The sequence below is a fragment of the Hyla sarda genome, chromosome 4 (assembly GCF_029499605.1).
Source record: "Hyla sarda isolate aHylSar1 chromosome 4, aHylSar1.hap1, whole genome shotgun sequence".
Taxonomy (NCBI): domain Eukaryota; kingdom Metazoa; phylum Chordata; class Amphibia; order Anura; family Hylidae; genus Hyla; species Hyla sarda.
In genome coordinates, this window is record NC_079192.1 from 255204016 (window position 1) to 255220722 (window position 16707).

Here is a 16707-nt window from a genome sequence, read left to right on the forward strand (position 1 = left end):
AAACTTCTTACTGCTTAAGCAGAAATTAAAGAGAGGAAAAGGGACAAATTCATAAGGGATAAAGCGGATTATGCTAACGACCTAATTTTTGATTGGGGAAATCGCAGACAGCAAAAGAGGCGTAACCGCAATCTCAAAAAAAGATCCCAATAATTCTGGATGACGGATTCTGATTCTAGAGCATCCCAGAATCACACCCGCATGTCATCTACACAACCCTCAGGTTCTGCCCCTTTAGGAGGAGGATTCGGCAGGGTGGCCGGAGGAGGAAGAAAATAGGGGCCGGCCAAAAGGAAACCAGTCTCCTGGAGGTCCTAGAAATGCCGGGTAAGCACGATATAAATACAACTTATCGGATACTGTACTGTCACCTGATTGCCTGTCTTTATTGTCAAGAAGTTTCAGCTTCTGCTTGACAGAAGATTTTGACTTTGCAAACTTCTAGATAGACTTATTTAAATCAATGAGGAAGATCGGTCTCAAAAAACACTTTGCCAAACAGACTTTTCCAATACTCCCTAAGAAGGAAGGAGAATTGCCTGTTAAAGTGGGCCGGCTCGGCTTCAAAGTAATTACTGACTTGGAGCCTGATATTGGAGAATATGCTGAACTTTTGTGCGAGCTCGCTGAAGCATTGCATGACACTGAATTCTCCGATATTGAAAATGTTTCTAATTTTGTTACCCACTTACCTGAAGGACACCGGAGAGTTTCTCAGAGCACTGAGAGGTGTCCCTTGGCAGGAAGATTTCCATCTTGCCTTCGTAGCTGTAGAGAGTCTCTACACCTGGATCCCTCAGGCCACGGGGGGGGGGCCGGGTGGTGAGAGATTTCCTCACAGAGATAGGTAAATCATCAGATTATGTGGCTTTCATGGGCAACTCACTATAATTCATTTTGGGCCATAATGCATTTAAATTCCAGAATGAATGGTTCAGACAAGACTCCGGCACAGCCATGGGAACCCCGGTCGCATGTTCTTTTGCCAATCTATTTTTAGCAGCCTTTGAGAAAAAAAGAACCTTTTTGCCAAATATATTATTACTTTTTTGAGATCCATAGATGACGTGTTCGTCATGTGGTCAGGGTCCCCTTCACAGTTTTCAGAGATTGTCGAGTATTTATATAGAGACTGCAAAATGAACATGCAATTCACTGCTGACTTTGGAAATAAAGCTCTTAATTTTCTTGACGTACGAGTGGAAGCCAAAGAAGGCATTTTAGTCACCACTGGTTTTAGGAAGGAGACAGCTACCAATGCACTCCTCCGTTTTGATTATCACCCCCCGCACGTCAAGAAAGCTCTACCATACGGACAATTCGTCCGTCTAAAGAGATTCCACAGTGATGACAGGCAGTTTAAAATCCAGGCTCATGAATTAGCAGGATGTCTTATTAACAGAAGCTATCCTATTGAGATCGTACAGGAAGCCTATGATAGAGTTCGTCTGCGTCCCCAATCTGAATTCTTGTCCCATGCTAGTTCTATCTCTCTCAATCCTAAACGTTTAACTTTTTAATTCCAGCATACACCCATGAATGATGTCATCCAAGCAGCTATTAGGAAGCACTGGCACCTAATTGAAAATGACCCGGATCTTAGAGCTATTGCACTCAATAAACCACTTTTCTCGTACAAGCGGACTAGCACTTTAGGTACACAATTAGTGTAAAAAATATCCGCTGTATGTACACTCGCATTCAAGAACGCTTTTGTTCCATATGAACTGGGCAAGGATGCCCAAGGCTTATAGACCATGTAATAATTAGCCATGGTGAAGACCAGAGGGCTTTATGCTTCGCAGGTCTGGAGGCGGTCCCTATACCCAAAAATGGTAGTGATCGCCATAAAACATTACGAAAGAAGCCACCTGTATTCGGCGAACCGATGCCATGGTCCACCTGGTTTAAATGACAAAATTGATATGAGCATTTTTCTGTAATTGATTACCTTAATGCTGTTCTCTCTTTTTGCTTAGTTTAATATTTATCTGCCATCCCCCTTTTATTCATTATGTATGTCCCCTCTTTATTGCCATATTTGCATGTACTCACTCGTCCCTGCCTGTGACCCGTTCCGGGTTTTATGTTTCCTGAAGTTTCAGGTGGCATTACGCCCACGCTCCGCTGTTGTCAATGTATCGAGCGTGGTGCGCATGCGCTAGATTAGTGTTGTTAGCCGATTCGCGTATATCATGAGCGCTGCCACCACGTCACGGCATAGAGCCGGAAGAAGCCGCCTGTGAAACACAGTGTTGCTCTTTTCTTTGGATCACTCCAGCTCTTACTGTCCATGCACACTGACTCTTCAATAAAGAATCCCTGCATACTACAGTGAGTGGCGCTACTATTGTCTATTTCCACGCAGTCTGTATTTAGCCTTTTTTGCGAGCAACGCTGTATGGGACATATAGAGGAGGTTATTCAAGTTCTATTGTTCAGCATTGTGGTATTCCAGGAGTGTGTGCCGGGACTTTGGTGGTGCTCATCTCTCCTCTGCCCTACCCCACTTTATCCTAATTTATATAGGTTTTAAATTCTTTTACTACTTTAAAAAAAATTATAATTACATGCACCAAAATTAGTATGTGTAAAATTGTCATCTTCTGACTCCTATAACTTTTTTTATATTTCCTGATACAGGGATGTATCATTTTTTGCACCGTGATCTGAAGTTTTTATCTGTACGATTTTTGTTTTGATGGGACTTTTTGATCGCTTTTTATACATTTTTTTAGGGTATAAAATTGACCAAAAATACACAACTGGACTTTGGAATTTTTTTTACATGAACGCCATTGACTGTGCGGTTTAATTAACATTCTATTTTTATAGTTCGAACATTTACGCACGCTGTGATACCACCTATGTTTATTTTTGTTTACATATTTACTTATTTTTTGGGGAAAAGGGGGGTGATTCAAACTTATTACTGAAGGGGTTAAATCACATTTATAAACTTTTTTTTTAGTCCCCATAGGGGACTATTACATGCAATCCTTGGAGCCTGGATCTCAGGCATGGAGCAGCAGAGCGACAATCGTACAGCGGGGAGCAAGGTAAGAAGCCTCCCGCTGTCCTCTCAACTGTCCCGAACAGCCCACTAAGCTAACTGGCAACAGTTTTCTCCCGTTTTAGACGCCGCAATCAACTTAATGGTTAATACCGGACATCAGCCCGATGTGCGGTATTAGCCGCGGGTCCTGGTTGCTGATAACAACCGGGACTTGCCGGGTATGAAGTGCGCTCAGCTCCTGAGCATGCTTTACATAACGGGAGCTGGTCACGAGCGTAAACATACGGTATGCTCGTGGTCGTTAAAGGGGTTATCCACTATAAGGTGATTTTAGTAAGTACCTGGCAGACAGTAATGGACATGCTTAGGAAGGATCTGCACTTGTCTTGGGGCTAAATGGCTATGTTGTGAGATTACCATAACGCTGTGGCTATCTTTTTGTGAACTGGGCATTTCCTATTGAAGTTCGTTCTCTTAAACTATACATCCCATAGTTTCATAGTTTGTAAGTGTGAGGTCACTTTCCTCCCTCTCACATATTAGCCACCCCACCCACTGAAACACACATGAGCTGTATTCAGTTCAAAAGACCAGTGTTTTCTAACCAGGGTGACTACAACTGTTGCAAAATGTTCTCTCTCCTACCCAGTGGTCGCTCCACCCATTGAAGCAGACAGGCTACCTTTGCACACCTGACTAGTGATGTCATGTCTCGACGCACTAACCTGGGAAAACCAGAGACCTGAGTAATTTTGTATGTTGTTAAAAATAAATAATGGGGCAAAAATCACGGAAGAATTGCGAGACCACAATCACACACAGGTACATACACTATACTATGAACTACACTAACTTTACAGCCCTTGTAGCATGTTCAAATAAAAATAATTCCTGGAATACCCCTTAAAATAGTTTTAGTGAAGAGTTTCCTAACTATATATCAATTTGCTCAGCTCCTCCTGCTCTATAACAAAATGTCCACAGATCAAACTGCATATTTGACCTGAGATATTTGAAAAGTACAAGTAGATCTTGAGCTTCATGTACAAAATTAAAGAATTTTGCATTTCATGTATGGCATTTAAAGAAAACAAATATTAATATAGCTGCTGAAAATATAAGTACAGAACAAAATACAACATTAACAAAAAGAGGAAAATCTCTTAACGGCTCTATTACGTAAAGTTCACCACTATTCGTTTTAGTGAACCTCAGGGGGAGGTGGGGGTGCCCTATATAGAATAGGTAATAGGGTGGTAGGGGTGAGGAGGGATACACTATTAAGGATGGTGTTAAGGAGGAGATCCACTATAAGGCAGTGTTTCCCAACCAGTGTGCCTCAAAACTACAACTCCCAAAGGCTCTTCGGACATGTTGGTGGTTGTAGTTTTGCAATAGCTGAAGGCTCAGTGGTTGGAAAATATTGCTATAAAGCATGAAAAAGTTGCAACATGTTTGTGCCAATGAGCATTTGTACACAAATTTGGGACACATAAGCACAGAAAGAAGCCATAACATAATGAATTCCCCTTCACCAAACTATTTAACAGCCCAAGAGACAGAATGTGCACAAATGAACAATTTTCATATTAGACTCAAATTAATATGACTTCATGGAATCAGAGACATACATAGGTGCAATAGAGGCTTCTATAGTAGCCCTACCAGGGCTCTGTACAAAATGAAACCATAATATGGCTTTGTGCATGAGCAATTAGAAATGTCTCTAACATCTCTGTACAACAGATACTTATGTCCATCTATTCCCTTCCAAAGAATGAAAAGTAATAATGGAAGTTTAATAAGAACATTTAGATAAATAATAAATATGATAAAATTCCACATTTTTTTCACTGGCGCAAAAAAATAAATATATGGACAGAAGTAAAATTTACATGAATACATTTTACATGAAAATATAGAGAACGCATCAGTTCAACAGCTTACTCAGGTTGATTGCAATATCTAGCAGAAGTTTTTATTCCACCACCGCAGCTTCTTGAACATGAACTGTAAGGCTCCCAAGGACCCCATTCACCATCCACTGGACGGGTATTCGATATTTTGTCTACACAAAGACCGCGGCGGCAATGCTATAAAAAAAAAAAAAAATGAAATACACATTTAGTTATAAAAAGATAAGAGAAAATACAAAACATTGTATACTGTTAAAAGCTGTTTATTAGGCCATTACTGTACAATAACATGTTTTGTCTCATACCCAAGCCCTACCTTAGAGATTGTTAACTATATATCTTGGAGATCTCCTTTAACAGAGTGAATATCCTCAACAGTTGTTTCAGTAATACTGAACTGAAAACTTAAAGGAGTACTCCGCCCCTAGACATCTTATCCCCTATCTAAAGGATAGGGGATAAGATGTCTGATCGTGGGGGTCCCGCTGCTGGGGACTCCCATGATCTCTCCATGACTGCAGGAGAGATCACAGGGGTGCTCAGTGGCGGGACTCCGCGTCCTTTGGATAGGGGATGAGATGCCTAGGGGCGGAGCACACCTTTAAGAACCAGACTTCATATAAATTTGTATCTACATCTGCATTAGTCATTACACAAAAAAGAAGCATCTCAAGATTGGTAAATTCAGTAAAGTTGTTTAACCCCTTAAGGACCCGGCCATTTTTTGCACATCTGACCACTGTCACTGTTAAACATTAATAACTCTGGGATGCTTTTACTTTTCATTCTGATTCTGAGAGGTTTTTTCGTGACATATTCTACTTTATGTTAGTGGTAACATGTTGTCAATACTTGCTTCATTTCTTGGTGAAAAATTCAAAAATTTTATGAAAAAACTGAAAATTTTGTTTGTTTTTTTTAAACTTTGAAGCTCTTTGCTTATAAGGAAAATGGATATTCCAAATAAATTATATATTGATTCATATATACTATATGTCTACTTTATGTTGGAATCATAAAGTTGACATGTTTTTATGTTTGGAAGACAGGAGGGGCCTTCAAAATTCAGCATAAATTTTCCAATTTGTCACAAAATTTTTCAAATCGAAAATTTTCAGGGACCAGTTGAGGTTTGTAGAGGAATTGAAGGGCCTTCATATTAGAAATACCCCATTATGGTTTCATTTTGTAACCCTTTAGACGTTTCACAGGAATAGCAGCAAATTGAAGGAGAAAATTCAAAATCTTCATTTTTTACACTTGCATGTTCTTGTAGACCCAGTTTTTGAATTTTTACAAGGGGTAAAAGGAGAGAAATCTTCCTAAAATTTGTAACCCAATTTCTCTCAAGTAAGGAAATACCTCATATGTGTATGTCAAGTGCTCTGTGGGTGCACTAGAGCAGTGTTTCCCAACCCAGTCCTCAAGGCACACCAACAGTCCAGGATTTTAATTTTCCCCTGTTCTATTCCAATGAAAAAACCCGGAATGTTGGTGTGCCTTGAGGACTGGGTTGGGAAACACCGCACTAGAGGGCCCAGAAGGGAAGGAGCGACAGTGGGATTTTGGAGAGTGAGTTTTTCTGAAATGGTTTTTGGGGGGCATGTCACATTTAAGAAGGTGCCAGAACATTTTCCCTATGGTGCCAGAACAGCAAAAAACAAAAAAAACAAAACAAATGGCATACTATTTTGGAAACTACACCCCTCAAGGAACGTAACAAGGGGTACAGTGAGCCTTAACACACCACAGGTGTTTGACGACTTTTCATTAAAGTTGGATGTGTAAATGATAAAAAAAAATTTCACAAAAATGCTAGTTTTCCCCCCAAATTTAAAAATAGGAGAAAATCCCCCCCAAATTTGTAACCCCATCTCTTCTGAGTATGGAAATACCCCATATGTGGATGTAAAGTGCTCTGTGGGCGAACTACAATGCTCAGAAGAGAAGGAGCGCCATTGAGCTTTTGGAGAGAGAATTTGATTAGAATAGAAGTCGGGGGCCATGTGCATTTACAAAGCCCCCCGTGGTGCCAGAACAGTGTACCCCCCACATGTGACCCCATTTTAGAAACTACACCCCTCACAGAATTTAATAAGGGGTGCAGTGAGCATTTACACCCCACTGGTGTTTGACCGATCTTTGGAAAAGTGGGCTGTGCAAATGAAAACATTTTTCATTTTCACAGACCACTGTTCCAAAAATCTGTCAGACACCTGTGGGGTGTAAATGCTCACTGTACCCCAAATTAAAGTATGTGAGGGGTGTAGTTTCCAAAATGGGGTCACATGTGGGGGGTCCACTGTTCTGGCATTATGGGGGCTGTGTAAATGCACATGACCCCCTACTTCTATTCTAATCAAATTCTCTCTCCAAAAGAGATATGGGGTATGTTCTTACTCAAAAGAAATGGGGTTACACGATTTGGGGGGCTTTTTGTCCTATTCTCCCTTGTGAAAATGAAAAATTTAGGGTAACACCAGCACTTTTTCATTTTCACATCCCACTTAAACGAAAATTCGGCAGATACCTGTGGGGTGTTAGGGCTCACTATACCCCTTGTTACATTCTGTGAGGGGTGTAGTTTCCAAAATGGGGTCACATGTGGGTATTTATTGTTTGGCGTTTATGTCAGAACCGCTGTAAAATCAGCCACCCCTGTGCAAATCAACAAATTTAGGCCTCAAGTGTACATGGCGCTCTCACTTTTGAGCCTTGTTGTGCACCCGCAGAGCATTTTACGCCCACATATGGGGTATTTCCATACTGAGGAGAAATTGCGTTACAGATTTTGGGGATAATTTTTTTACTTTTACCGCTTGTGAAAATTGGGGCAACACCAGAATGTTAGTGTAAGAAAATTAAACATTTTTACACTAACATGCTGGTGTAGACCCCAACTGTACCTTTTCATAAGAGGTAAAAAGAGAAAAGGCCCCCCAAAATTTGTAACGCAATTTCTGGAGTACGGAAATCCTTTGGATAGGGGATAAGATGTCTAGGGGCGGAGTACCCCTTTAACTATTTCCTTGAAATAAGACAGGGCTCCAAAGCGAGAGAGCGTCATGCGCATTTGAGGCCTATTTTGGGGATTTGCATCCGCAGTGTTTCCCAAACAGGGTGTCTCCAGCTGTTGCAAAACTCCCAGCATGCCTTGACAGTCAGTGGCTGTCCGACAATACTGGGAATTGTTGTTTTTCAACAGCTGGAGGCTCCGTTTAGGAAACAGTGCCGTACAAGACTTTTTTTTTTATTGGGGGGGGGGGGGGGGGGGGGGCGGGGTGTGTACTTGTGTAGGGGATGTATATGTAGTGTTTTACTTTTTATTTTGTGTAGGTGTAAGTGTAGTGTTTTTAGGGTACATTCACACGGGCGGGTTTACAGTGAATTTCGTGCTGGGAGTTTGAGCTGCGGCGGAAAATTTGCCGCATCTCAAACTTGCAGCAGAAAACTTGCTGCAAACCCGCCCATGTGAATGTACCCTGTACATTTACATGGGTGTGGGGAACCTCCAGCTATTGTGAAAACTACAACTCCCAGCATGCACTGACAGACCATACATGCTGGGAGTTGTAGTTATGCAACAGCTGGAGGCACACTGGCTGCGCAACACTGAGAGTTTGTTACTTAACTCAGTGTTTCGCAATCAGTGCGCCTCCAGCTGTTGCTAAACTAGAACTCCCAGCATGTACAGTCTCTCAGTGCAAGCTGGGATTAGTATTTTTGACACAGCTGAAGGCACACTGGTTGCGAAACACTGAGTTAGGACATAAACTCTGTTTCACAACCAATGTGTCTACAGCTGTTGCAAAACTGCAACACTCAGCATGCATTGACAGTGGAAGGGAATGCTGAGAGTTGTAGTTTTGCAACAGCTGGAGGCACATTGCTGCAACTCCCAGCATGCCTTTTGGTAGTCTGAGCATGCTGGGAGTTGTAGTTATGCAACAGCTGGATGCACACTTTTTCATAAAAAAAAAATTGTGCCTCCAGCTGTTGCATAACTACAACCCCCAGCATGCACAGACTACCAAAGGGCATGCTGGGAGTTGTAGATGGAACACCAGCTGTTGCAAAACTACAACTCCCAGCATGCCCTTTGGCTGTGCATGCTGAGAGTTGTTGCTAAGCAACAACAGGAGTGAACAGGCCTCACCTCTTGCTGTATCCTGCCGCTGGGACCATGGCCGCTGCTGCCACCGCTCCTGCCACCGAGACCGCCGCTGCCGCTCCTGAGGGGACCCCCGCCGGACCGATCTATCACGTGAACATGAGGTGGCACCCGTGCCACCTCACTTCTGCTGGGTAAGGGTGAATGGGGCTGTCTCTGACAGCCCCATTCACACTTTTTTTCCAGGTCACAGGGTCACCAGAGACCCGACTGACACAGAATCGTCACAAATCGCCGGTCTCAGGACCCCCCCAGGGGTTTGCACGGGGTGCTTGCTGATAGATATCCGCAGTCACCCCGGTCCGGTCCCCGCCCTGGGTCCTTAACTACCAGGAAGCCAGGGCATACCCACACCCCCTGGGTCCTTAAGGGGTTAAGCACTAATTAAAGGGACAGTGTCGAATATACATTCTTCTGGCTAAGAAGCTGTAACATTCCATGCTATACCAAAGCAATACATTTTATTGAAATGGCACCTGTTCCAGTAAAGTTTACAAGTTGTTTCACAGAATCCTAGTGTCCAGAGCACTCATTCCTACACTTTGCATACTGAAAACAGCTTCACTGACAAAAGGTTGTGGTTGAATCACTGGAAACATTGGGTTACATATTCCATCCAGCCATGTGACATATCAGACAAGGTACTGCAACTCTAAGCTGACCAGTCAGAGCAACAGTCAGGGTGGTACAGCCAGTACCCTAGTTAGGGGCCTAGGCTCCCAGAAGGCCCGGACCCCCACTGCACCCCCATGCAGCAGTTGCAGTTTCAGAAGCTGTTTAAAAAGTGGTCTTCTGCTTCTGAACATACAGTATGCAAATTGCGTACGTAATGTATGTACATCAGCTTAGACTTACACTGCAGGTCGCATGATGACGTAATTTCATCATGCAGTCTGCCAGAGAAGTCCCACACCGCTTCGGAGGATCCTGAGAGCTCGGCCTCAGAAAGGTGTGTGATTTTATTAATTTTTTTTAGATGATATGTGGGCTACATGGGGGCACTATTTACTGGGGGCACTATTTACTGGGGGCACGACCTACCTGCAGACATCACCTACCTTGGGCACTAATAACAAAGGGCACTACCTACTAAGGGCATTACCAACCTGGAGAGCAGCATTTACTGGGGGCATTTAATACCTGGGGGAACTACCTACTGGGGGCATTAACTACTCCCTACCTACTGGGGGCATTACCTACTACCTACTAGGGCTGCACGATATATCGCAAAAACAATCGAATCGTGATTTTTGCTTTTTGCGATATAGCGATACGGCCTCCCGGGAAAGCTTGTGGTTATCTGCTCGGGACGACTCACGTGTGCTGCTGCGGGCAGGGGCCGTCCAGAGCAGGTAAAAACAAAATTTAAATACTAAAAGTAAGTGCTTCCAAACCAGGGTGCCTCCAGTTGTTGCAAAACTACAACTCCCAGGATGCCCGGACCGGCAAAGGCTGTCCAGGCATGCTGGTAGTAGTAGTTTCACAACAGCTGGAGGCACCCTGGTAGAAAAACACTGAGCTAAGTAAACGGGCACAGGGAGAAAAATAAAAAGAAGACCTTCTGCTCACCTACTCCCGGTCCATGCAGATGCCGTTCGTCTCCATGCGGTCTGGTGTCTCCTCTTTACCATACAAATAGTAGGACCTTTCCCTTTTAACCCAATCACTGGCCACAGCTGTGTCACATGTCAAGCCAGTGATTGGTTGATGGGGAAAGGTCTTTTTTGGCTGCAAACACACTAGGTTTCCCAATTCTGGTGGGAGATTGGGAAACCACCCGGGAAACCCAGTGTATTGCTTCAGTACAAAAAGCTACCTACAGGGGGGAGAATGTGACAGCATGGGATAATGTGACGGGGCCGGGATAACGTGACATGAGGGCGGGGAGAATGTGACAGGGGGGGTGACGGGGGAGAATGTGACGGGGGGAGGGAGAATGTGACGGGGGGAGAAAGTTACAGGGGGGGATGTGATATGGGGGAGAATGTAACGGGGGATGTGACGGGGGAAGAATGTGATGGGGGAGGGGGGAATGTGACAGGGGGGGAATGTGATGGGGAGGAACGTGACAGGGGAGGGGGAATGTGACAGGGGGAGGAATGTGACAGGGGGTGGGGAATGTGACGGGGGGGAGAATGTGACGGGGAGGGGGAGAATGTGACGGGGAGGGGGAGAATGTGACAGGGGGGGGAGAATGTGACGGGGGGGAATGTGACAGGATGGGAGAATGTGACGGGGGAATGTGACGGAGGGGGAGAATGTGACAGGGGGAAAATGTGACAAGGTGGGGAATGTGGCAGGGGGAGGGGAAATGTGACAGGGGTGAGATGTGATAAGGGGCGAGAATACGGCAGAGGGAGGGGGAAATGTGACAAAGGGGGAAAATGTGATGGGAGAAGATGTGACCATGAGGGGAGAATGTGACGGGGGGAGATAGATTGGACATGAAATGGCGGGATTTCCTCATTTATTTATTATATTGCATTGCATATCGATATCGCAATATTTAGGCCCATAATCGCAATTGCACGTTTTCCCCATATCGTGCAGCCCTACTACCTACCGGGGGCATCGCATACTACCAACATGGGGGCCTCACCTACTACCTATCTAATGGGGGCAATACCTAATAGGGGAGGGGAAATTACCTACCCATCACTACCCAGTCCCCCTACCCTTTCTCCCCAACACACTTATCTACTCCCTTATACTATGCAAGGCACCAAGTGGGCATTATTTGGGGAACTGAGGCTAAGGAACAGGTGGGAATGTGCTGAAAAAGTGTGGAGCATAATATGTTTGCTGTCTGGCAGATTATGCCCAGGCTTTGAGCTGGGCCTTGAGCTGTGTAAGGGGCCCCAAAATTTCTGATGACAGCCCTTTGACCAGCACTACAATTTTTCCCTTATTACCTACTAGTAGCCTGATTAAAGCGTACCTCTCAACAAAAAAACTTTTGATATATTATAGATTAATGTATGCAGAATAACTTTACAATTGCATGTTATTAAAAAAATATGCTTCTTTCTATTTAATTTTCCACTTTGAAGAAATTACCACTAGGGGTCTCCCTCCCGGTCCTGGCAGCAAGCATTTCAGACTCATGCTGGAGTCCTAAACACTACAAGCTGCCATTCTGCTTTGTTCACAAAGGAGAACACTCAGAGCTGCCAGCCTGCTTTGTTCACAGCCTGTTTGGCTGTGAACAAAGCAGGCTGGCAGCTCTGAGTGTTTAGGACTCCAGCATGAGTCACAAATGCTTGCTGACAGGACTGATCGGGAAAAATACAATAGAAAGAAGCATATTTTTCATTAACATGCTATTGGAAAGTTATTCAACATTCATTAATCTAAAATATATCAAAAGTTTATTTGATGAGAGGTACCCTTTAACTCTTGACAAAGCCAGTGTTCTGGTGAAACGTCGGGGAGGCTGGTGGAAAGTTTTTAAACAGTGGTCCTTCCTAATAATATGACCTGATATAAGGTGTTATACAAGACATCTGATCTGATACAATATAGAGAGAGTTTGTGAACTCCAATTGGGAAGGAGTGAGAGACCTGCCACTGACCATAAACAGTACTCATCAGATGCATTCCACAGTGATTTTTCTATAATTTCTATATTTTAAATGAAAAAATAAAAGTTATATTTTAGTGAATCCCAAACGAAAAGCATCCCCCCCAGGACATTGTATACTGTATTATTCCCTAGGATTTATATGGGATGAATTCTGATCAAAACAAAAAAAGGCTATTCTTGGACTAATCCATTAATACATATATCAATTTTATATTAACTCTTTTACCTAAAAACGTAAGTTCATACCTTTCCAGGACCACAGTCACTTCCATCAGCTAAAGGCATATGTTGAGTTAAACATCCTTTATGCATTCCTTCTGTACTTGTGCACCACAAGCGCTTACACTGTTTCTGTTAGAAAACAAATTACTTATTATTTATGTGATTTCTTTATATCTGCAGTTAAATGATTCAGGTGCATTTATTAAAGGGGTATTCCAGGAAATAACTTTTTTTTATATAAAAACTGGCTCCAGAAAGTTAAACAGATTTGTAAATTACTTCTATTAAAAAATCTTAATCCTTCCAATAATTATCAGCTGATGAAGCTAAGTTGTTCTTTTCTGTCTGGCAACAGTGCTCTCTGCTGACATCTCTGCTTGCCTTGGGAACTGCACATAGTAGAAGAGGTTTGCTATGGGGAGTTGCTTCTACTCTGGATAGTTCCCGAGACAGGTGTCATCAGACAGCACTTAGACAGAAAAGAACAACTCAACTTCAGAAGCTCATAAGTGCTGAAAGGATTAAGATTTTTTTTAATAGAAGTAATTTACAAATCTGTTTAACTTTCTGGAGCCAGTTGATATACAAAAAAAAGTTTATATATATACACACATTTTCCTTGATAACCCCTTTAATAAAAAAAAAATTCCATTAACTTCTTGAATAGCTGCACATATAGATGTATATTTGCAGTTTCTGTATATGCAGATATATGAACATATTTATTCCCCCATGCTTGCCGAGTTCTCCTGGTGAAATGGAAAAGCAATTTTGTGTTTTCTGAGGCAATCGGATGAATTGTTTCCCTTCCTTTTCACATTATTTTACCAAAACACTGGGCCTTATTTATTAAAAATGTAAATCTTTTCTTTTCATCATTACCACCTGACACCTATGAACAGAATTTGCATGGGTTGTCTCAACAGTGCTGAGCTATGGAAAGAGGCTGTATCTTCTGAATGAATGATGGATATGGAGTGGTTGTATGGCTATGGGCAACAAGTCTAGTTTTTCCTCATAGACTGGGTGAAATACTGCAGCTTCATCCTCTGACAGTTTTTATATACTTTAACCCCTTAAGGACCCAGCCATTTTACACCTCAGGACCCGGCCATTTTTTGCAATTCTGACCACTGTCACTTTAAACATTAATAACTCTGGAATGCTTTTACTTATCAATCTGATTCCGAGATTGTTTTTTCGTGACATATTCTACTTTAACATAGTGGTAAAATTTTGTGGTAACTTGCATCCTTTCTTGGTGAAAAATCCCAACATTTTATGAAAAATTTGAAAATTTTGCATTTTTTTTACTTTGAAGCTCTCTGCTTGTAAGGAAAATGGATATTCCAAATAATTATTTTTTTTATTCACATATACAATATGTCTATTTTATGTTTGCATCATAAAATTTACGTGTTTTTACTTTTGGAAGACACCAGAGGGCTTCAAAGTTCAGCAGCAATTTTCCAATTTTTCACAAAATTTCCAAACTCACAATTTTTCATGGACCAGTTCAGGTTTGAAGTGGATTTGAAGGGTCTTCATATTAGAAATACCCCACAAATTACCCCATTATAAAAACTGCACCCCCCAGAGTATTCAAAATGACATTCAGTCCGCGTTTTAACCCTTTAGGTGTTTCACAGGAATAGAAGCAAAGTGAAGGAGAAAATTCACAATCTCCATTTTTTATACTCGCATGTTCTTGTAGACCCAATTTTTGAATTTTTACAAGGGGAAAAAGGAGAAAATGTGTACTTATATTTGTAGCCCAATTTCTCTCGAGTAAGCACATACCTCATATGTCTATGTAAAGTGTTCGGCGGGCGCAGTAGAGGGCTCAGAAGGGAAAGAGCGATAAGGGGATTTTGGAGAGTACGTTTTTTTTAAATGGTTTTTGGGAGGCATGTTGCATTTAGGAAGCCCCTATGGTGCCAGAACAGCAAAAATCCCCCACATGGCATACCATTTTGGAAACTAGACCCCTTGAGGAACGTAACAAGGAATAAAGTGAGCCTTAATACCCCACAGGGGTTTCACGACTTTTGCATATGTAAAAAAATTAAAATAAAATTTCACTAAAATGTGTGTTTCCCCCCAAATTTCACATTTTTGCAAGGGTTAATAGCAGAAAATACCCCCCAAACATTGTAACCCCATCTCTTCTGAGTATGGAGGTACCCCATAAGTTGACCTGAGGTGTACTATGAGTGAACTACAATGCTCAGAAGAGAGGGAGTCATATTTGGCTTTTTGAGAGCAAATTTTGCTCGGGGGCATGTCGCATTTAGGAAGCCCCTATGGTGCCAGGACAGCAAAAAAAAAACACATGGCATACCATTTTGGAAACTAGACCCCTTGTGGAACGTAACAAGAAATAAAGTGAGCCTTAATACCCCACAGGGGTTTCACGACTTTTGCATACGTAAAAAAAAAATTAAAAAAAATCACTAAAATGTGTGTTTCCCCCCAAATTTCACATTTTTACAAGGGTTAATAGCAGAAAATACCCCCCAAAATTTGTAACCATATCTCTTCTGAGTATGGAGGTACCCCATAAGTTGACCTGAAGTGCACTACGGGCGAACTACAATGCTCAGAAGAGAAGGAGTCATATTTGGCTTTTTGAGAGCAAATTTTGCTCGGGGGGCATGTCGCATTTAGGAAGCCCATATGGTGCCAGGACAGCAAAATAACCCCCACATGGCATACCATTTTGGAAACTAGACCCCTTGAGGAACGTAACAAGGCATAAAATGAGCATTTACCCCCCACTGGTGTCTGTCAAATCTTTGGAACAGTGGGCTGTACAACATTTTTAATTTGCACAGCCCACTGTTCCAAAGATCTGTCAGACACTAGTGGGCTGTAAATTCTCACTGCACCCCTCATTACATTCCGTGAGGGGTCTAGTTTCCGAAATGGGGTCACATGTGGGTTTTTTTTTTTTTGCGTTTGTCAAAACCACTGTAACAATCAGCCACCCCTGTGCAAATCACCTCAAATGTACATGGTGCACTCTCCCTTCTGGGCCTTGTTGTGCGCCCCCAGAGCACTTTGCGCCCACATATGGGGTATTTCCGTACTCGGGAGAAATTGCGTTACAAATTTTGGGGGGCTTTTTTCCCCTTTACCTCTTGTCAAAATGAAAAGTATAGGGCAACACCAGCATGTTAGTGTAAAAAGTTTATTTTTTTTACACTAACATGCTGGTGTAGACCCCAACTTCACCTTTTCATAAGGGGTGAAAGGAGAAAAAGACCCCCAAGATTTGTAAGGCAATTTCTCCCGAGTACGGCGATACCCCATATGTGACCCTAAACTGTTGCCCTGAAATACGACAGGGCTCCAAAGTGAGAGAGCGCCATGCACATTTGAGGCCTGAATTAGGGATTTGCATAGGGGTGGATATAGGGGTATTCTACGCCAGTGATTCCCAAACAGGGTGCCTCCAGCTGTTGTAAAACTCCCAGCATGCCTGGACAGTCAACGGCTATCTGGCAATACTGGGAGTTGTTGTTTTGCAACAGCTGGAGGCTCCATTTTGGAAAGAGTGGCGTACCAGACGTTTTTCATTTTTATTGGGGAGGGGGGCTGTGTAGGGGTATGTGTATATGTAGTGTTTTTTACTTTTTATTTTATTTTGTGGTAGTGTAGTGTAGTGTTTTTAGGGTACAGTCACACGGGCGGGGGATCACAGCGAGTTTGAACTGCCGCGCAAAATTTGCTGCATCGCAAACTTGCAGCCTGATACTCGCTGTAAGCCCCCTGCCCATGTGAATGTACCCAGGGGGGG

General features: G+C 42.7%; 1 protein-coding gene across 3 annotated transcripts in view; it reads right to left on the minus strand.

Moving 5' to 3' along the window:
* The window catches only part of ADAMTS20 (ADAM metallopeptidase with thrombospondin type 1 motif 20), a 306378-nt gene that overhangs the window by 129395 nt on the left and 160276 nt on the right, over positions 1-16707 (minus strand). For all 3 annotated transcript variants that reach the window (XM_056573961.1, XM_056573960.1, XM_056573962.1), the window contains exons 11-12: positions 12933-13037; positions 4964-5109 (exon numbers count right to left, since the gene is read on the minus strand). In XM_056573961.1, the coding sequence (XP_056429936.1) occupies positions 4964-5109; positions 12933-13037 (251 nt within the window). The remainder of the gene's footprint in view (positions 1-4963; positions 5110-12932; positions 13038-16707) is intronic.